A 20517-nucleotide genomic window follows, 5' to 3' on the forward strand; every position below is an offset into this window, starting at 1 on the left:
CTATGTCCAAGGCGTACCAAAAGCACCATGGTAACCACCGGCTATTTACAGACAAGATAAAGGAAACGGGCATTCCTACTTCCTGCAGGAGGGATCTCGAGCCACGGCCTGCAGGAAGTATCATACGCCAAAACCTGACTGGCTGGAGACAGCTATTTAGAGCCTAGAACCAGCCCCGAAGTTCAATTCACTCCGGATGCCGACCTCATGGACTTCGACCACTGAAGATTACGTCTTCATCTCTGAATTTGACTTTTACTAGTGTGTGTGTGTGTGTGTGTGTGTGTGTGTGTGTGTGTGTGTGTGTGTGTGTGTGTGTGTAAGTGGTACCACAAACCTTTGTGGAAAATTAGAAGTGAACTTTTGTTTGCCTCAATTAGGAGACTGTTACTGGCATCGTTATTGTTACCTTTATTTTGTTGTTCAGTCATCAACCTTGTAACTTACATAATAAAAGAAGTGTTTGTGAATTTTCAGTCACAACAAATGGTATATGCCCTTTGAAACCATACAGGACCTGTAACTGTCCATTTCGACATAACTGCAAGCTGTTTTGAATGCAAACTATTTTCTTACACCGTATTAGGCATGGTAACCTGCTGTGTTTGTGGTGTTTTCATATTTCTGTCCACCCCTTGTGTTTCAATGGCTCCTCTATAACGCCTTGGGTAATCATTGGCCGTGGCGATAGTGTTTTGGTTTCAGAAAACATCACTTCATGGTTTCCTGACTGAAGGTAACCCTACATAATGAGAGGCCACGATAATGTAGAAACGTAGGGATAATTCTGAAAGAACAAGCCATGGCACTTACAAGGGAAACTTCCCATCGTACCCCCCTCAGAGTTTGTGGTAAGTCCGCAGCTCGTAGCCGTGCGGTAGCGTTCTCGCTTCCCGTGCCCGGGTTCCCGGGTTCGATTCCCTGCGCGTTCAGGGATTTTCTCTGCCTCGTGATGACTGGGTGTTGTGTGATGTCCTTAGGTTAGTTACGTTTAAGTAGTTCTAAGTTCTAGGGAACTGATGACCATAGATGTTTAGTCCCATACTGCTCAGAGCCATTTGAACCATTTTTGAACATAGTGGTAAAATGGCCCAGTGGATAGCCTGTCAAAAATTGAACACAGAGTAAACATGAAAACAGGAAGAAGGTATACTGAATTGTGAGAAAAGAAACAGAATAGAACCAGTGAAAGGGTCACGTTCAAGATATGCAAATCGAGCAAATATAAATAGCCATGGCTTCGTGGTTGTGTGGTCACAGTGTTTGAGTGCGAACGGGGAGATCCATTTTCCTTCTTCCTCGACTCCCCCTCCCTCCCTCCCTCGACAAACACACAATATTATACACACTATGAACTTATGCGGTCATTGGCGAATCTGTTCTCCTTCTGTAGTCTTGGCAACTGTCATACTATACGCTGGTTATACAGTAGAATATAAGTCATGTGATAAGAATATACTACTGTTGCAAGTAAATGAGATGAACAATGACATCAGGCGAGAGACCGCATAGACCTCTCACAAGACAAGAGATAAACGGGTTTAACTACGTTACGACAAAGGAATTCAACAGTTAAAACTTAAACGAAACGCATGAGTCATACCATGTAGTACTTGTGTAGAAAAGATAGGAGGTACGTACGTTTGGAGGTCCTTTCCTTATACCTCACTGTTGCAAACGGACGTTGCTCCACGACATTGACACAAATCTGATAAAGCGAAGAGACACGTCAATGACCGGACGGACAATTCATAATTTTGTAGAAATAAAAGGTGGTGCACGACGGAGATTTGAACAGTCTCAGTCTATCACCACGACCACAGAATTACTACGCCACGTTTACTGTATCTTCATCGTGGCCCGTTCACCGTTTCTGTTCTGCTTCTTTTTTCAGAGTCACTACACCTTCTTCCTGTTTTCATGCTTGTCAGTGTTCCGGTTTTGACGGACTATCCACTGGGCCATGTTACCATTAAATAATCCGAGGGAGGTGCGATGCGAAGTTTTGCCTATGTTAGTGATATACGGACAGTATCTCGAACAATGCACCAAACCTACACTAATGGCCATTAAAATTGCTACACCACGAAGATGACGTGCTACAGACGCGAAATTTAACCGACAATAAGAAGATGCTGTGATATGCAAATGATTAGCTTTTCAGAGCATTCACACAATGTTGGTGCCGGTGGCGACACCTACAACGTGCTGACATGAGGAAAGTTTCCAACCGATTTCTCGTACATAAACACCAGTTGACCGGCGTTTCCTGGTGAAACTTTTGCCTTTCACAGACGACAATCGATAGTTAAGTTTCATATCTGAAAAGGGCTATTTCTTCTGATCACGTGCAAACTTCTACCACCGGCCATTGTGGACGAGCGGTTCTAGGCGCTTCAGTCTGGAGCCGCGCGACCGCTATGTTCGCAGGCTCGAATTCTGCCTCGGGCATGGACATGTCTGACGTCCTCAGGTTAGTTAGGTTTAAGTAGTTCTAAGTTCTAGGGGACTGATGACCTCAGACGTTAAGTCCCATAGTGCTCAGAGCCATTTGAACCATTTTTTTGGCCGTAATAACGGCCTTGATACGCCTGGGCATTGAGTCAAACAGAGCTTGGATGGGGTGTACAGGTACAGCTGCCCATGTAGCTTCAACACGATACCACAGTTCATAAAGAGTAGTGATTGTCGTATTGTGATGAGCCAGTTGCTCGGCCACCATTGCCCAGACGTTTTCAATTGCCGAGAGATCTGGAGAATGTCCTGGCCAGGGCAGCAATCGAACTTTTTCTGTATCCAGAAAGGCCCGTACAGGACCTGCAACATGCGGTCGTGCATTATCTTGCTGAAATGTAGGGTTTCGCAGGGATCGAATGAAGGGTAGAGCCACGGGTCGTAACACATCTGAAAAGTAACGTCCACTGTTCAAAGTGCCGTCAATGCGAACAAGAGGTGACCGAGACGTGTAACCAATGGCACCCCATACCATCACGCCGGGTGATACGCCAGTATGGCGATCACGAATACATGCTTCCAATGTGCGTTCACCGCGATGTCACCAAACACGGATGCAACCAGCATGATGCTGTAAACAGAACCTGGATTCATCCGATAAAATGACGTTTTGCCATTCGTGCACCCACGTTCGTCATTGAGTACACCATCGCAGGTGCTCCTGTCTGTGATGCAGCGTCAAGGGTAACTGCAGTCATGGTTTCCTAGCTGATAGTCCATGCTGCTGCAAACGTCGTCGAACTGTTCGTGCAGATGGTTGTTGTGTTGTAAACGTCCCCATCTGTTGACTCAGGGATCGAGACGTGACTGCACGATCCGTTACAGCCATGCGGATAAGATGCCTGTCATCTCGACTGCTAGTCATACGAGGCCGTTAGGATCCAGCACGGCGTTCCGTATTACCCTCCTGAACCCACCGATACCATATTCTGCTAACAGTCATTGGCTCTCGACCAACGCGAGCAGTAATGTCGCGATACGATAAACGGCAATCGCAATAGGCTACAATCCGACTTTTATCAAAGTCGGAAACGTGATGGTACGCATTTCTCCTCCTTACACGAGGCATCACAACAACGTTTCACCAGGAAACGCCGGTCAACTGGTGTTTATGTACGAGAAATCGGTTGGAAACTTTCCTCATGTCAGCACGTTGTAGGTGTCGCCACCGGCACCAACATTGTGTGAATGCTCTGAAAAGCTAATCATTTGCATATCACAGCATCTTCTTATTGTCGGTTAAATTTCGCGTCTGTAGCACGTCATCTTCGTGGTGTAGCAATTTTAATGGCCATTAGTGTAGGTTTGGTGCATTGTTACCAGTTGGGCCTAGAACAGGTTAGATAACCATTATGGACGAAGTACACCTCGTTTTGCATAAGACATTGACCGACATCCATAGGAAGACACCAATGTTTCAATTTACAGGGTGGTTGAAATTAAACTTTCGCTACTTGAGGGGGTCTCCATGAAAAATTAAAGATCGTAGGACAATGAAACTTAATGAAAACGTTTGTAAGGACAGGCGAAAGAGATATAACGAATAAAGTGTGCCACACCATTGCACGAAGTGTTACAAGACCACATGTCGTCAAGTACAATACTAGCAAGAAACTTAAGAGCAAAGTCTACTAGAATGACTGCATGACATGGCAAAAGTTACTGAGTAATGTGATGTTTGTAAGTATACAGTTTCACAATTATTTGCAGCACTTTCCGAACGGGATCGCACATACCCTCCAGCATCCTCAGCCATGGCAACAGGAACTTCGTCAACAGTTTGTGGCGTGATTGGCCGTAGGCTTCTCCCAGGAGCAGTTCCCAAGTCGCCAGTTAATTACACTACTGGCCATTAAAATTGCTACACCACGAAGATGACGTGCTACAGACGCGAAATTTAACCGACAGGAAGAAGATGCTGTGGTATGCAAATGATTAGCTTTCCAAGCATTCACACAAGGTTGGCGCCGGTGGCGACATCTACAGCGTGTTGACATGAGGAAAGTTTCCAACCGATTTCTCATACACAAACAGCAGTTGAACGGCGTCGCCTGGTGAAACGTTGTTGTGATACCTCTAGTAAGGAGGAGAAATGCGTACCATCACGTTTCCGACTTTGATAAAGGTCGGATTGTAGCTTATCGTAAATGCGGTTTATTGTATCGCGACTTCGTTGCTCGCATTGGTCGAGATCCAATGACTGTTAGCAGAATATGGAATCGGTGGGTTCAGGAGGGTAATACGGAACGCCGTGCTGGATCCCAAAGGCCTCGTATCACTAGCAGTCGAGATGACAGGTATCTTATCCGCATGGCTGCAACGGATCGTGTAGCCGCGCCTCGATCCCTGAGTCTACAGATGGGGACGTTTGCAAGACAACAACCATCTGCACTAACAGCTCGTAGACCATGGCTGCGGTTACCCTTGACGCTACATCACAGACAGGAGCGCCTACGATGGTGTACTCAATGACGAACGTGGGTGCACGAATGGCAAAACGTCATTTTATCGGATAAATCCAGGTTCTGTCTACAGCATCATGCTGGTCGCATCCGTGTTTGGCGACATCGCGGTGAACGCACATTGGAAGCGTGTATTCGTGATCGCCATACTGGCGTATCACCCGGCGTGATGGTATGGGGTGCCATTGGTTACACGTCTCGGTCACCTCTTGTTCGCATTGACGGCACTTTGAACACTGGACGTTACGTTTCAGATGTGTTACGACCCGTGGCTCTACCCTTCATTCGATCCCTGCGGCACTCTACATTTCAGCAATATAATGCACGACCGCATGTTGCAGGTCCTGTACTGGCCTTTCTGGATACAGTAAATGTTCGACTGCTGCCCTGGCCAGCACATTCTCCGGATCTCTCACCAACTGAAAACGTCTGGTGAATGGTGGCCGAGCAACTGGCTCGTCACAATACGCCAGTCAGTACTCTTGATGAACTGTTACCTGTACACGCCATCCAAGCTCTGTTTGACTCATTGCCCAGTCCTATCAAGCCCGTTATTACGGCCAGAGGTGGTTGTTCTGGGTACTGATTTCTCAGGATCTATGCACCCAAACTGCGTAAAAATGAAATCACATGTCAGTTCCAGTATAATATACTTGTCCAATGAATACCCGTTTATCATCTGCATTTTTTCTTGTTGTAGCGACTTTAATTGCCAGTAGTGTACAACTTCCGAGTAATGTTCTCCAACCCCGGTGCGTAAAGAGAGCCTCTCCGTATTCCTTTAATGCAGCTCCACTATTTCTATTGTTTCTTTGATAAAACAGCTTTACGAGTAATGCATTGCTCATCTTGTCCACTACCATGTTGACTGTCGGCAAATGCAGTGCAAATGATGCTTGTGTCCCAACCATACGTCGCCTACCAGTGCCGGCGCCTAACGGCAAGTCGTGACATTAACAAGACTAACATCACTCATTCTACTAAGCACAATCTGAACATCATTCCTGTAAATTTGGGTACACGTACGGTGAATAGTTTTTCGTGTAACTGGTTCAAGTAATTTTAACCCTGTTTCCAATTGTGACAAAGAGTTTGCAGCAGTGGTGACACCTTTTCCCGTCAGATCACCGAAGTTAAGCGCTGTCGGGATTTCTTAACACTTGGATGGGTCACCATCCTGATCTGCCGAACGCTGTTGGCAAGTGGAGTACACTCAGTTCTTGTGAGGCCAACTGAGGAGATACTTGACTGAGAAGCAGCCCCACCGGTCACGAAAACTGACAGCGGCCAGCAGAGTGGTGTGCTGATCACATGCCCCTCGACATCCGCCGTCCACTGATCTCCTGTGGCTAAGGATGACACGGTGGTCGGTCGGTATCGCTGGGCTTTTCGAGGCCTGTTCGGATGAAGTTTTTTTCTGTTTCCAAACGAGGGCTTTGCCGATTTTTTCTCAGCAGGAGTACAAATGTTGCCAAAAGTATATCGCGATGGGTGGAGATTAATTTTAAGTAAAATAAAGGATACTTTTCTTTATACTCCTGTCTTGGTTTCGTGATACCATTTACTGGGTACTTCAGATACATTTTGTAAACCAGTTTCGCTTGAATGGAAAAGCCATGATCAACACAATCACCTGTTCATAGTTAAGTAAATAGAAATGTGTATCTGGTACCTACCGAAAACCATTTAGTTCTCCAGTAACGTGTTACACAATAGCGACTTCAAGTGGCAGTAGAAATAATAAGCTGGTAGCAATATTGTGGTTCGGCCAACAACTATACACGGAACGGGGCTTTTAGTGTCTATATGGATGATAGGAATTATATCAATTAACTAGTTTGAAATAAAACTACAGTAAATCAGACACCACTAAATGGTATTGAGTTTTTCTTTGATATGGAAGCCATTTAAGGTGATTTAAGTATGTACGGCATCCTTAGGACCAATCGTACACATTGTTCTCAAGCATCCTACACTGGTTAGTCTACTGCTTGGCTCTACAGATCGCCACCAGGACGAAGCTCTTGGAAGATTCTGAGCCTCTAAGGAGGAGACACTTCAGTCAATGGCAACCAGGTTTTGTAGGCCACCAGCCACTGCCTACAGGGAACGACATTTGCCCTGGCGTGGCGGCGGTCCTCTCCTACCTTAAATCAGACAACAGCAGCTTCTTCTTAGTGAATTCAGTCCGTAAAGAGTATTATAGCCTGTGACAGGCAATCTGAGAGGATGTGGGCTCCAGTTGGTCAGCCCTAACCACTGTCGAGTCTGGGTCTCCCCACACCAGAAAAGAGTTGTGGGGTCTCAATTCCCAGACCAAAAAGACGCCAGGTCTCTCACGTTCTTAGTCTGTTAAGGGATGAGCATAAGAGCCTAGTACCTGTCATCTCCTGGTGATTAGAAAGGGGATAAGTCTCCCCCCCCCCTCCTCCCTATGTGTGCATAACTGGTCTACGATGAACTAACTCTGCCGGGGCAGAACTGTCTACTCCTCTTCTGCCCAGCACCCAGCGCAGAGAGGTTATCAATACTCCTGCAACAGAGAGGTTTGGAACCAGTTGCAGGGGAAAAGCCACTGAGTGCTAAGTCTCCATCCGAAAGCACGATGCTAGAAACCAATCGTACTACCCTTTAATTCACTAACCGTCTCGGTTTTTGCAACGTGAGTGTACTCTGTCCAACAGTAGTTTTCAAGCACAGGATGACCTTAGACGCGTGATATCAGGGAGTTTGATCACAGCCAGCTCATGTGTGCATGGTGCTATTTCAAGGCTAATAACACGCACTGGTCTCCTCCCTGGTCACAGTGTCAAGCGAGTATCGAAAGTACCTCGACTCGGGAAAACTACTCTCCACCTAACCACAGAGTACTTGTTGTGAGCACCAATGTGTTTGAGTGAGACCGACAGTGGCTCCAACAGATGGAGTGGTAAGGCACTGGTATCATTACAGACACGGCGGCGATTCATATACCCGTCCAGCTACCCAGATTTAGTTTTTTTTAATGATTACCATGGACCATTTAAGGTAATCGACAGGACGTTTCTTGGAAAGAGTACAGCTAATTTCTTTCTACATCCTTCCTTAATCCGAGCTTGTTTTCTGTCTATAAGGATCTCATTATCGATGCAACGTTAAACTCTGATGATCGGCGCCGATTATCTCTGTAACAGCAGTTAAATGAGCTACAGTGCAACAGATCACTGACTAGTTATAAGACTGACAACAATTAGTGAACATTTAAAATTATTCCCTCTCCATAATCTGGATACCACAATCACGCACACGTTCTTCTGCCTACTGCACGTCACTGAGTACAAATATCAGTAAGGACAGAGAAATACCACCACTATATGTTGTAAGCTTAGAATCGTGTGAAGGGAATAGGATTTATTGTTAACAGGAAGGTAGGGCAGACAGTGAGCTACTGTGAATATTTCAGTGATGGGATTGTTATCATCAGATTCAATAGCAAACCAACGCCGACAACAATACTCGATGTAGCCTATACAAGCCGACATCGCAAGCAAAAGATGAAGAGATTAAGAAAATATGTGAGGATATCGAAATGTTGATTCAGTGTGTAAAGGGAGATGACAATGTAATAGACATGGGGGTTAGAATGCAGTTGCAGGAGAAGGATTTACAGGAAAATATTAGCTTGTAGTTAGGAAAGCGAAGGGGAAAGGTCTGCAGTAAATTTTAGCTATTAATAGCGAATATTTTGTTCAAGACTCGCTGGAGGAGAAAGCATTCATGGAAAAGTCCCAGAGACACTGGAAGATTCCAGCTGGATTACATCATGGTCAGATAGAGATTCTGAAATCAACTGTCGGGTTGTAAGTAGCAGATATAGACTCATATCACAACATACTAATGATGAAGAATAAATTGAAGTTTGTGAGATCGTCCGGAAGAACCAGTGTGGAAGGAAGTGGGGTACTGAATGGTTCCAATGGCTCTGAGCACTATGGGACTTAACATCTGTGGTCATCAGTCCCCTAGATCTTAGAACTACTTAAACTTAACTAACCTAAGGACATCACACACATCCATGCCCGAGGCAGGATTCGAACCTGCGACCGTAGCAGTCACGCGGTTCCGGACTGAGCGCCTAGAACCGCGAGACCACCGCGGCCGGCTGGGGGTACTGAAGTACTGAGAAACGATGAGATGCGTTTGAAGGTTGATAAAGATGTGGATACTGTAATAGGAAATACCACAGAAGGCAGTTCAGTTGAAAAGGAGTTGGAATCTCTAAAATGAGCAGTAATACATACAGGACAGAGAAACATAGCTACAAGGAAGACAACTGCGCAGAAACCTTGGATGATAGAAGAAACACTTCAGTTGTTCCATGAAAGAAGTAAATATAAAAATGTGCAGGGTAAGTTAGGAATATAGAAATACACTGCTGGAAATGGAAAACAGAACACATTGACACCGGTGTGTCAGACCCACCATACTTGCTCCGGACACTGCGAGAGGGCTGTACAAGCAATGATCACACGCACGGCACAGCGGACACACCAGGAACCGCGGTGTTGGCCGTCGAATGGCGCTAGCTGCGCAGCATTTGTGCACCGCCGCCGTCAGTTTGCCGTGGCATACGGAGCTCCATCGCAGTCTTTAACACTGGTAGCATGCCGCGACAGCGTGGACGTGAACCCTATGTGCAGTTGACGGACTTTGAGCGAGGGCGTATAGTGGGCATGCGGGAGGCCGGGTGGACGTACCGCCGAATTGCTCAACACGTGGGGCGTGAGGTCTCCACAGTACATTATGTTGTCGCCAGTGGTCGGCGGAAGGTGCACGTGCCCGTCGACCTGGGACCGGACCGCAGCGACGCACGGATGCGCGCCAAGACCGTAGGATCCTACGCAGTGCCGTAGGGGACCGCACCGCCACTTCCCAGCAAATTAGGGACACTGTTGCCCCTGGGGTATCGGCGAGGACCATTCGCAACCGTCTCCATGAAGCTGGGCTACGGTCCCGCACACCGTTAGGCCGTCTTCCGCTCACGCCCCAACATCGTGCAGCCCGCCTCCAGTGGTGTCGCGACAGGCGTGAATGGAGGGACGAATGGAGACGTGTCGTCTTCAGCGATGAGAGTCGCTTCTGCCTTGGTGCCAATGATGGTCGTATGGGTGTTTGGCGCCGTGCAGGTGAGCGCCACAATCAGGACTGCATACGACCGAGGCACACAGGGCCAACACCCGGCATCATGGTGTGGGGAGCGATCTCCTACACTGGCCGTACACCACTGGTGATCGTCGAGGGGACACTGAATAGTGCACGGTACATCCAAACCGTCATCGAACCCATCGTTCTACCATTCCTAGACCGGCAAGGGAACTTGCTGTTCCAACAGGACAATGCACGTCCGCATGTATCCCGTGCCACCCAACGTGCTCTAGAAGGTGTAAGTCAACTACCCTGGCCAGCAAGATCTCCGGATCTGTCCCCCATTGAGCATGTTTGGGACTGGATGAAGCGTCGTCTCACGCGGTCTGCACGTCCAGCACGAACGCTGGTCCAACTGAGGCGCCAGGTGGAAATGGCATGGCAAGCCGTTCCACAGGACTACATCCAGCATCTCTACGATCGTCTCCATGGGAGAATAGCAGCCTGCATTGCTGCGAAAGGTGGATATATACTGTACTAGTGCCGACATTGTGCATGCTCTGTTGGCTGTGTCTATGTGCCTGTGGTTCTGTCAGTGTGATCATGTGATGTATCTGACCCCAGGAATGCGTCAATAAAGTTTCCCCTTCCTGGGACAATGAATTCACGGTGTTCTTATTTCAATTTCCAGGAGTGTATATATCACTTAGGAATGAAATACAGGAAGTGCACATGGGAGCGAAGGCGAAATGGCCGAAAGAAAGGTATGAACAAATCTAAAAAAATATGGACTGATTCAGTAAATAGAAAAGCCAAAAGAATCTTTGGTGAAATAAAAAGCAAGGGAGGCAACATTAAGAGTGCGATGGGACTCTGACTGTTAAGCGCTGACGAGAGAACAAATAAGTCGAGAAACTAAAAGAACAAATATATCGAGAAACTAAAATGAAAACCTCTGCGAGGGGGAGAACTTGTCTGATTACATGGTTGAAGAAGAAATGGTAGTCATTATGAAAGAAATGGGAAATCAAGTATGATAATTAGTTTAATATAGCTTTGGGAGACATCGATTACGTAAGGCCGAAGGGGTGGATAACATCCCATCGGAATTTCTAAAACTGTTGGGGCAGTGGCAACCAAACGGCTATTCAAGTTGGTGTGTAAAATCTATGAGACGGACGACGTACCATCCGAGTTTTTAAAAATATTATCCACACAATTTCGATTACAGCAGGAGAAGAATAGTGCAGAAACCATGGCACTATCAGCTTAACAGCCCGTGCATCCATGTTGTTGACAATAATATTATACAGAAGACTGAAAAAAAACTGAGGATCTGTTAGATGACTATCAGTGTGGCTTTAGGAAATGTAAAGGCACTAGAGAGGCACTCGTGACAGTTGCACTTGGTAATGGAAGCTAGACTGTAGAAAAACCAAGACACGTTCATACGATTTCTCGAACTGGAAAAAGAGTTTGACAATGTTAAATGGTGCAAGACGTTCGAAATTCTGGGGAAAATATGAGTAAGTCATAGGGAAAGACGGTACATTATGTACAAGAACCAAGAAGGGCCAATAACACAGGAGTACCGAGAATGAAGTGCTCGTTAAAAAAGCTCGGATTAAAAATGGTGTAAAACAGGGAAGAAGTCTTTCGCCCCTACTGTTCCATCTATACACCGAAGAAGCAGTAACTGAAACAAAAGAAAGGCGGGATTAAAATTCAGGGCGAAAGGATATCAATGATAAGATTCACTGATGGCATTGCTACCGTAAGTGAAGAGAAAGAAGACTTACTGGATCTGTTGAATGGAATGAATAATCTAATGAGTACAGAGTATCGATTCACAGTTAATCGAAGAAAGACGAAAGTAATCAGAAGTAGCAGAATTCAGAACTACGAGAAGCTTAACATCAAAACTGGTGATCAAGAAGTAGACGAAGTTAAGGAATTCTTCTACCTTGTATGGAAAATTACTCTTGACGGGCGAAGCAAGGAGGACATAAAATGTACAGTAGCGCAGGCAGAGAAGACATTCCTGGTCGAAAGAAGTGCCGTATGCTTCACGTCTGTTGTGCAGCGAGCTACCTTAATTTAAGTATTAACTGTATTTTTCTTACTTGTCACTTCTTCTTCCGTGTGTTTTTGCTTTTAGGAAGCTTTAATTGTCGAGTGCTAGTAATAGTGTTCCATAGATTTCGTGTTTGTTTTGAATACAGTCAGAGAGAGTCCCTTTAGTCAACCATAGTGCCAGTAGTGCTAGTGTTTGTTTTCAATGCAGTCCAGAGACAGGTAGTGCTATTTTCATTGTTTTCTACAAGAAGTAGCTAGCAACCACAGTTTAGTCAACTATCAGCCGTCTTTAGTGAATTAGCAGTCTAGTTAAAAGTTGATTAACTCTCTACAGTAAATTGACTTCTTAGGATGGATAGGATGTGTGACTGCTGTGTACGGACGCAGGAGGAGCTGGCCACTGTTCGCGAACAGCTGAACGTGTTGATGGCCGCGGTCAGCCGTCATCAGGCTGCTGCCTCGGAGTGTAGCGGCAGTGAGGAGTCTGGTGCGTCGCATGGTACACCCCAGGTGTTACATGCTTCACCCACTGCCCCTGCTGTCGAGACGTCTTCGCGGGTACCGGGCGCGGTTGGGCCACCCTCTCCCCAAGGGGAGTGGCGGGTTCAGCGGCGTTCGCGGCGCAAGAGGCGGAGGGTCAATGTGGAGGCTGGCCGTGTGGCATCGCCCGCTCTGCCTGTGAGTGGACATGTGGCCGCTCCTTCAGCAAGGTCCGAGCAGGCACACTGGGGGAGGGGTTTATTAGTTATTGGGAGCCCCAACGTTAGGCGGGTGATGGGGCCGCTTAGGGAAATAGCGGAAAGGTCGGGGAAGAAGGCCAGTGTTCACTCTATCTGCTTGCCGGGGGGTCTCATCCGAGATGTGGAGGAGGCCCTGCCGGCGGCGATAGAGAGCACTGGGTGCACCAGACTGCAAATTGTTGCTCGTGTCGGCACCAATGACAGTGGAGATTCACTCTAGATACTCTCTTACAGGACATGTTTACGTTGGCTGAAATTCAGTTCTAATACATGTGCAGCTGCCTCATACTACAGGCATATGAAGGAAGCTTGCGTTGATCCATGCCTTTTTATATTACAGTATCCTGCAGGCAAGGCATTTCACCATCACATCGTTATAATATTGTGTAAGAATGCAGAATCAGATTTTCACTCTGCAGTGTGTGCGCTGATATGAAACTTCCTGGCAGATTAAAACTGTGTGCCCGACCGAGACTCGAACTCGGTACCTTTGCCTTTCGCGGGCAAGTGCTCAGATGGTAGAGCACTTGCCCGCGAAAGGCAAAGGTCTCGGTCGGGCACACAATTTTAATCTGCCAGAATGTGTAAGAATGGTTTGAGGAACACAGCCAAAAACATGAAGGAGCTTGTGTGCAAACCCTTTTCTCTCGCTCCTTCTTTCCACATTCCTATTGAGCTCATATGAGTCACCATCGAGCTATATATGCATTTCTCAGATCCAGCTCAGACCAACCTCTGCTGTGTGACATGGGTAGGCAGTCATGTATCAGAATGTCTGCTATAAGTTGTCGATGTCTTGTAGAGTCGTCGCCATCACTAGGTTGCAATGGGTTGCTACTCTTTGAGAGCTAGATGTAATAGTTGTAATTTCTTATGCTGTAACTGTAGTAATAGTAACTTTGCCCGCCCGGCTAGGCGCGCGGTTTAACGCGCTGCCTCCCGAGCGGGATGGCGTGCCGGTCCCCGGCACGAATCCGCCCGGCGAATTAGTGTCGAGGTCCGGCGTGCCGGCTAGCCTGTGGATGGTTTTAAGGCGGTTTTCCATCTACCTTGGAGAATGCGGTAGGGTTCCCCTTATTCCGCCTCAGTTACACTATGTCGGCGACTGCTGCGCGAACACTGTCTCCACGTACGCGTACACCATAGTTACTCTACCACGCAAACATTTGAGGTTACACACTTCTGGTATGAGACATTCCAGGGGGTCCACTGGGGGCCAAACCGCACAATAACCCTGGGTTCGTTGTGAGGCGGCGGTGGGGTGAGTGGACTGCTGTGGACTCTTGTGGGGTTGTGAACCACTGAGGGCTACGGCGGGACGAAGCCTCTCCGTCGTTTCTAGATCCCTGGTTCAGTACACAATACACAATGGTAACTTTAAACTGGCTGATCGGCTCCCTAGACGTGAATATAACAGAGTGGGAATGCTTCAGCTGGAAGTCGTCTTTTTTGGTTGCGAGCAAAGTTACCTAGCTGCCAGTACTACACGAGGTAGTCACTGTTGTTCGCTGTATTGCTATGTATTGATGATGACAGGGTCCCATACGGAGCGTAGGAGACGATGCGGGAGACCCGTACTGCCGACTAGGCAAGATCCTAGCGGTGGTGGTTTGCCATTGCCTTCCTCCGACCGTAATGGGGATGAATGATGATGATGATGATGATGATGATGATGATGATAATGATGAAGACGACACAACAGTAGCCAGTCATATCGAGGCAGGAAAATCCCTGACCCCGCCGGGAATCGAACCCGGGACCCGTGCGCGGGAAGCGAGAACGCAACCGCAAGACCACGAGCTGCAGACAATTGCTCTGTGTTACTTCACTCTATTTTGTATTGTTTCGTTGCCTTGTGATCAGTATATGCAGAAGTTGCAGTTAGGATTTTTATTAAAAATGTCAATACATAAGACAGCTTCAGTTTCAGTTACAAACTATATGTACCTGATCTTTTCCTCCGTGCGTAACTTTACTTTCGCGGAAGCATGAAGCACTGGTTAAGGTGCCTGCACTACAGAGGGCAGCAGGGGATTGTTCTCCCTGCTATGACCCTGAGCTGCAACCATGGCAACATACACTTCCCTCCAAGTGTGGAGGATGAGTACGAAACCTACACACATAGGACGGGCAAGTCTGCCTTCGAATTCAAATGGCTGACAGCAGAGATCGTCAGCAGCACGGAACTACATTCCACGTCGCTCATCACGTGAATCAAATAATGCGGAGCTGTCGTATTACTCCGCGCTCTGCAACTTATCAACACTGTGTCTTCGTGAGAGTCCTGCCGTGGGTTGCTGGAAGTATTCATGCACACTGTCTTTCAGAATGTGTCAGTTCCAGTAGCCTTCGCCGCTACACCACCAATCATTGCAGCTCACCTGTCCGAAGAGGACCTCCCGCTCTTCGGCAGTTGCCTATGTTGGCTAGAGGTCTGCCTTGTGTACCAGTTTCACTTTGCCTCAGAGGCAGCAGCTTGATTCTGTCTCACAGGCTAGGAACATCGCACAACCATCTCTTGAATTTGAGTATATGTGTGTCATTGAATAAACGTGTGTTTTTGGAAGTAGAACTGCAGTCAATTCTGTAGTTGTGCTTATAGGTACGAGTGGTTATGGGCCAACTCTGAGTTAACTCACTGTAGTAGTACTGGTAGTTCAGCAGTGGCAGTAGTAGCAGAAACAACAGCAACAGTAGTGGTACATTCTGACGAGGGTGATGTGGCGTAGAAGGGCAGTTTATTATGTTCTGAAAGACTTGGATGGCGTGTACAGGTAGAGCTGCCCATGCAGTTTCAACACGATACCACAATTCATCAGGAGTAGTGACTGGCGTATTGTGACGAGCCAGTTGGTCGTACACCATCGACCAGACGTTTTCAGTTGGTGAGAGATCTGGAGAATGTGCTGGCCAGGGCAGCAGACAAACTTCTTATGTATCCAGAAAGGCCCGTACAGGACCTGCAATGCGGTCGTCCATTATCCTGCTGAAATGTAGGGTATCGCAGGAATCGAATGAAGCGTAGAGCTACGGGTCATAACACAACTGAAATGTAACGTCCACTGTTCAAAGTGCCGTCAATGCGAATGAGAGGTGACAGAGACGTGTAACCAATGGACCCCATACCATCACGCCGGGTGATACGCCAGTATGGCGATGACGAATACATGCTTCCAATGTGAGTTCACCAGATGTCACCAAACACGGATGCGACCATCATGATGCTGTAAACAGAACCTGGATTCATTTGAAAAAACGACGTTTTGCCATTCGTGCACCCAGGTTCGTCATTGAGTACACCATCGCAGGCGCTCCTGTCTGTGATGCAGCGTCAAGGGTAACCGCAGCCATGGTCTCCGAGCTGATAGTCCATGCTGCTGCAAACGTTGTCGAGGCGTGGCTGCACGATCCGTTACAGCCATGTGGATAAGATGCCTGTCATCTCGACTGCTAGTGATATGAGACCGTTGGGATCCAGCACTGCGACCGATTCCATATTCTGCTAACAGTTATTGGATCTCGACCAACGCGAGCAGCAATGTCACGATACGATAAGCCGCAATCGCGATAGGCTACAATCCGACCTTTATCAAAGTCGGAAACGTGATGGTGCGCATTTCTCCTCCTTACACGAGGCAACAACGTTTCAGCAGGCAACGCCGGTCAACTGCTGTTTGTGTATGTCAGCACGTTGTAGGCGTCGCCACCGGCGTCAACCTGGTGTGGATGCTCTGAAAAGCTAATCATTTGCATATCACAGGATCTTCTTCCTTGCTGTCTGTTAAATTTCGCGTCTGTAGCACGTCATCTCTGTGGTGTAGCGATTTTAATAGCCAGTAGTGTAGTTTCAGTCGATTAATGTGAAGGTATGAGACGCTCAGGTAACAACTGTAAATTTACAAATGATATATGGGAACGCAGACGAGTAATGTCGATTATGTTATTCGAACATATTCCCGTAAGTTATGTAAACATTCCCCATGCCATAGCTTCACTACTGCGAATTTGGATCGTAACGTGATTGCTGAAAATAGTGACAAGTCGATGATAGAAGAAACATGGTGAACGAGGGGAGAGAACTCACGTGTCCGGCACGCGGATGGGCGTCGAGATGGAGGCGCGCTCCCACATGAGCCTCCTCAGCTGGTCGCCCGTCATGTTGCGCTTCTTCAGCTCGCGGATCGTCACCTTGCCCACGCGCTGAAACAAGACACCAGACCTTCTCTACTACTGAAATACATGCACAGAAGATATGATTTATCAGAGACGGTATGCAGAGGGGTCCAAAAAAATGTATCCACTGTTTAAAAGTCCATAACATGCAAACTAAATGACGGAGTTGTCTCTTTTTTTGTGGATGAGTAGCTTAAAGTACAACTTAAAGATATCACTGTAGGTGTTCGAAATGGTCACCATTAACATCCACACACAAACGATGCCGCCGAACTGCAGCACGAACGACTGACTGCAACGTCATCAGTTGGATATTTGCACATGAATGTACGATGGATTCTTCGAAGTTCATACAATGTGCGTGGCTTTTGTCGATAAACGACGTCCTTCAGTGTTCCCCACAGCTAAACGTCCAGAGGAGTTAGGTCTGGGGAACGTGGTGGATACTCCACAGCACCTCTACGGTCTATCCATCTTCCTGGTAGATTTTCGTCGAGATACGCCCTAATACGATTTTGGTAGTGGGCTGGGGCACCATCTCGTTGAAAGTAAACTCTTTCGTCTCCATACAAGTCTCCGATGGCTGGTAAAATGGATGTCTGAAGCTTCTGAAGGTACACCTCACCGGTAACTGGACCAGGAAGATGGATAGGCCGTAGAGGTGCTGTGGAGTATCCACCACGTTCCCCAGAATTAACTCCTCTGGACTTTTATCTGTGGGGGACACTAAAGGACGTCGTTTATCGACAAAAGCCACGTACATTGGATGAACTTCGAAGAATCCATCGTCCATTCATGTGCAAATATCCAACTGAACACGTTGCAGTCAGTCGTTTGTGCTGCAGTTCGGCGGCATCGTTTGTGTGTGGATGTTAATAGTGACCATTTCGAACACCTACAGTGATATCTTTAAGTTGGACTTCAAACTACTCTTCCACCAAAAATGAGACAACTCCGTCAATTAGTTTGGGAGTTATGGACTTTTAATCAGTGAACACATTTTTTGGACCCCTCTCTATTCATGTTTTCTGAATGGTTGGAGAAAGCAATTGAAAATTCCGAAATACTGATCGCAGACGAATCCGAACAATATACTTTGAACACGTTATAGCACATTTCCTGGGAAATGTCTCGCTGGTAATTCATAGGCTTATTTGGCTATTACAGGCACATTTTGTAACCGTTATTATGGAGCACGAATATAGCTAATAACGTGGTTTCACTGTAGATCTCACACTCGGAATACTTAAATGCATACCTACATAGATTTACAATGTCTGCGGTGTTTCTGTTTCGGTTTTGCATTTTACATATTGATTTTTAGCCGACGCACATGGAGAGAGATGCTGTCGACAATCCCCGTGAAGCTTCAAACACATTTATCTGAAGCAGATTTTTCAGTTGAGTCATACACGGCTGGGTTTTACCTGCTTCGTGGCTTTTGGAATTTAGGACGTGCTCAAGATATACACTCTAAGACAAAAAAACGACTCACCGCGAAGGAGCTATGGAAATTGGTCACCAACCGATATTCACACAAGTATCGTCCGAAAATACAAAACTGTAATTGGAAAGTACAAAACTGTAAAAGTCAGTATAAACTTGAAAACTTAATAAACCACAGAATAATGTAGATGGAGAGGTAAAAATTGACACACATGCTTGGAATAACATGGGGTTTTATTAGAACCACCCCATATTGCTAGACGCGTGAAAGATCTCTTGCGCGCGTCGTTTGGTGATGATCGTGTGCTCAGCCGCCACTTTCGTCATGCTTGGCCTCTCAGGTCCCCAGACCTCAGTCCGTGCGATTATTGACTTTGGGGTTACCTGAAGTCGCAAGTGTATCGTGATCGACCGACATCTCTAGGGATGCTGAAAGACAACATCCGACGCCAATGCCTCACCATAACTGCGGACATGCTTTACAGTGCTATTCACAACATTATTCCTCGACTACAGCTATTGTTGAGGAATGATGGTGGACATATTAAGCGTTTCCTGTAAAGAACATCATCTTTGCTTTGTCTTACTTTGTTATGCTGATTATTGCTGTTCTAATCAGATGAAGCGCCATCTGTCGGACATTTTTTGAACTTTTGTATTTTTTGGTTCTAATAAAACCCCATGTCATTCCAAACATGATGTCAATTTGTAACTCTCTATCTACATTATTCCGTGATTTATTCAGTTTTCAAATTTATACTGACTTTTTGATCACCCGGTATGAACGTGTGCTGCTGTGGCGCAATATCGCCAAATAGCTGCCAGGCATAGTAAACAGGAGACATGTCGATACTAGGGCATAAGGTCTTTGCGAATTTCATTCCGTGTATTCAGTTGGACAGCTACTAAGCCTCGCAGACAGGGGTGTGGACAATATATGCAGAAGTCTGCATTTGAGTGAGGATGTATAGATGAGCTCAAAGCAGCCGGCCGGAGTAACCGGAAAGTCGCTCGACTTTTGAATAGGAGCGATTGTACTATTCGGCTACAGCGTCAATAAGGAAGCGATCGACCTAGAGAGACGACAAAGCGAGAGGATCGAGCAATCGTCGGAGAGGCACTCAGAGTGCCGGATTCATCATTATCATCGATCCAACATTCAAGTGGTCCTTCAGTGACCACTTAGTAGGCGGGTCAAAGAAAGGGTGCTGAACTCATGGCAATATTATTGACCTCTGTAGATCAGTTCGAAGACTTCGAAGGAAGCACTTGAGAATTCACGACATCTAGAAATATATGGCTCCAGTATGCCAAAGTAGATTATTTTTGAGAGGTGCATACGGGTCCTGAAGATGGCGTAAAGAGCTGCCGAAACTGGGAGTGGAAATGAAATAAAAGAACTTCTCAATTTACTCGACTGGTGGACGGATTTCTTTGTAAAATATTTGACCAACCGCTGTCCCACGTCCACAGTGGATCAACAGAGACTGGAATCACAATGGCTGGAGTAGAATTGTCTAGAGTCCCGCTTCGAACTGATCGCCGATCGCCAGCGAAGACGTGTCTGGAGAGGCCCTGCACAGTGGTGGGACAGCAGCCTGACTGTCGTCCACATACGGCCCGACGACCAGGACTGATGGTTTCGGGTGCCCTTTCATAGCACAGAATGATCCCTTTGGTTCGGTATCTGCGCCGCCCTTACAGGACAGCCGTACTTCGACGATACTCTACGCCCTTGGCCAACAAGGTCGCCGAACCTCTCCTCAGTTGCGATCGTTTGGAGCATTATGGGCTGGGCCTTCCGATCAGCTCGGGCTTCTGACGATCTAACTCGCCAATGGGACAAAATTTGGCACGATATCCCTCAGGAGGACATCCAAAAACTCTGTCAATTAATGCCAAGCCAAATAAGTGCTTGCATAAGGGTCAGCAGTGAACCAAGGCTTTATTGAATTGCTCAATTTCTAAAGCTCTTTCTCTTG

The 20517-nt window shown here is 46.8% G+C and overlaps 1 protein-coding gene across 1 annotated transcript in view; it reads right to left on the reverse strand.

The window, feature by feature from the left end:
- Nucleotides 1–20517, reverse strand: part of LOC126486316 (uncharacterized) — a 259900-nt gene that overhangs the window by 61051 nt on the left and 178332 nt on the right. The window contains exon 13 of the mRNA XM_050108943.1: nucleotides 17001–17116. Coding sequence (XP_049964900.1) covers nucleotides 17001–17116 — 116 coding nt within the window. The remainder of the gene's footprint in view (nucleotides 1–17000; nucleotides 17117–20517) is intronic.

This window comes from Schistocerca serialis, chromosome 1, assembly GCF_023864345.2.
Source record: "Schistocerca serialis cubense isolate TAMUIC-IGC-003099 chromosome 1, iqSchSeri2.2, whole genome shotgun sequence".
Classification (NCBI taxonomy): domain Eukaryota; kingdom Metazoa; phylum Arthropoda; class Insecta; order Orthoptera; family Acrididae; genus Schistocerca; species Schistocerca serialis.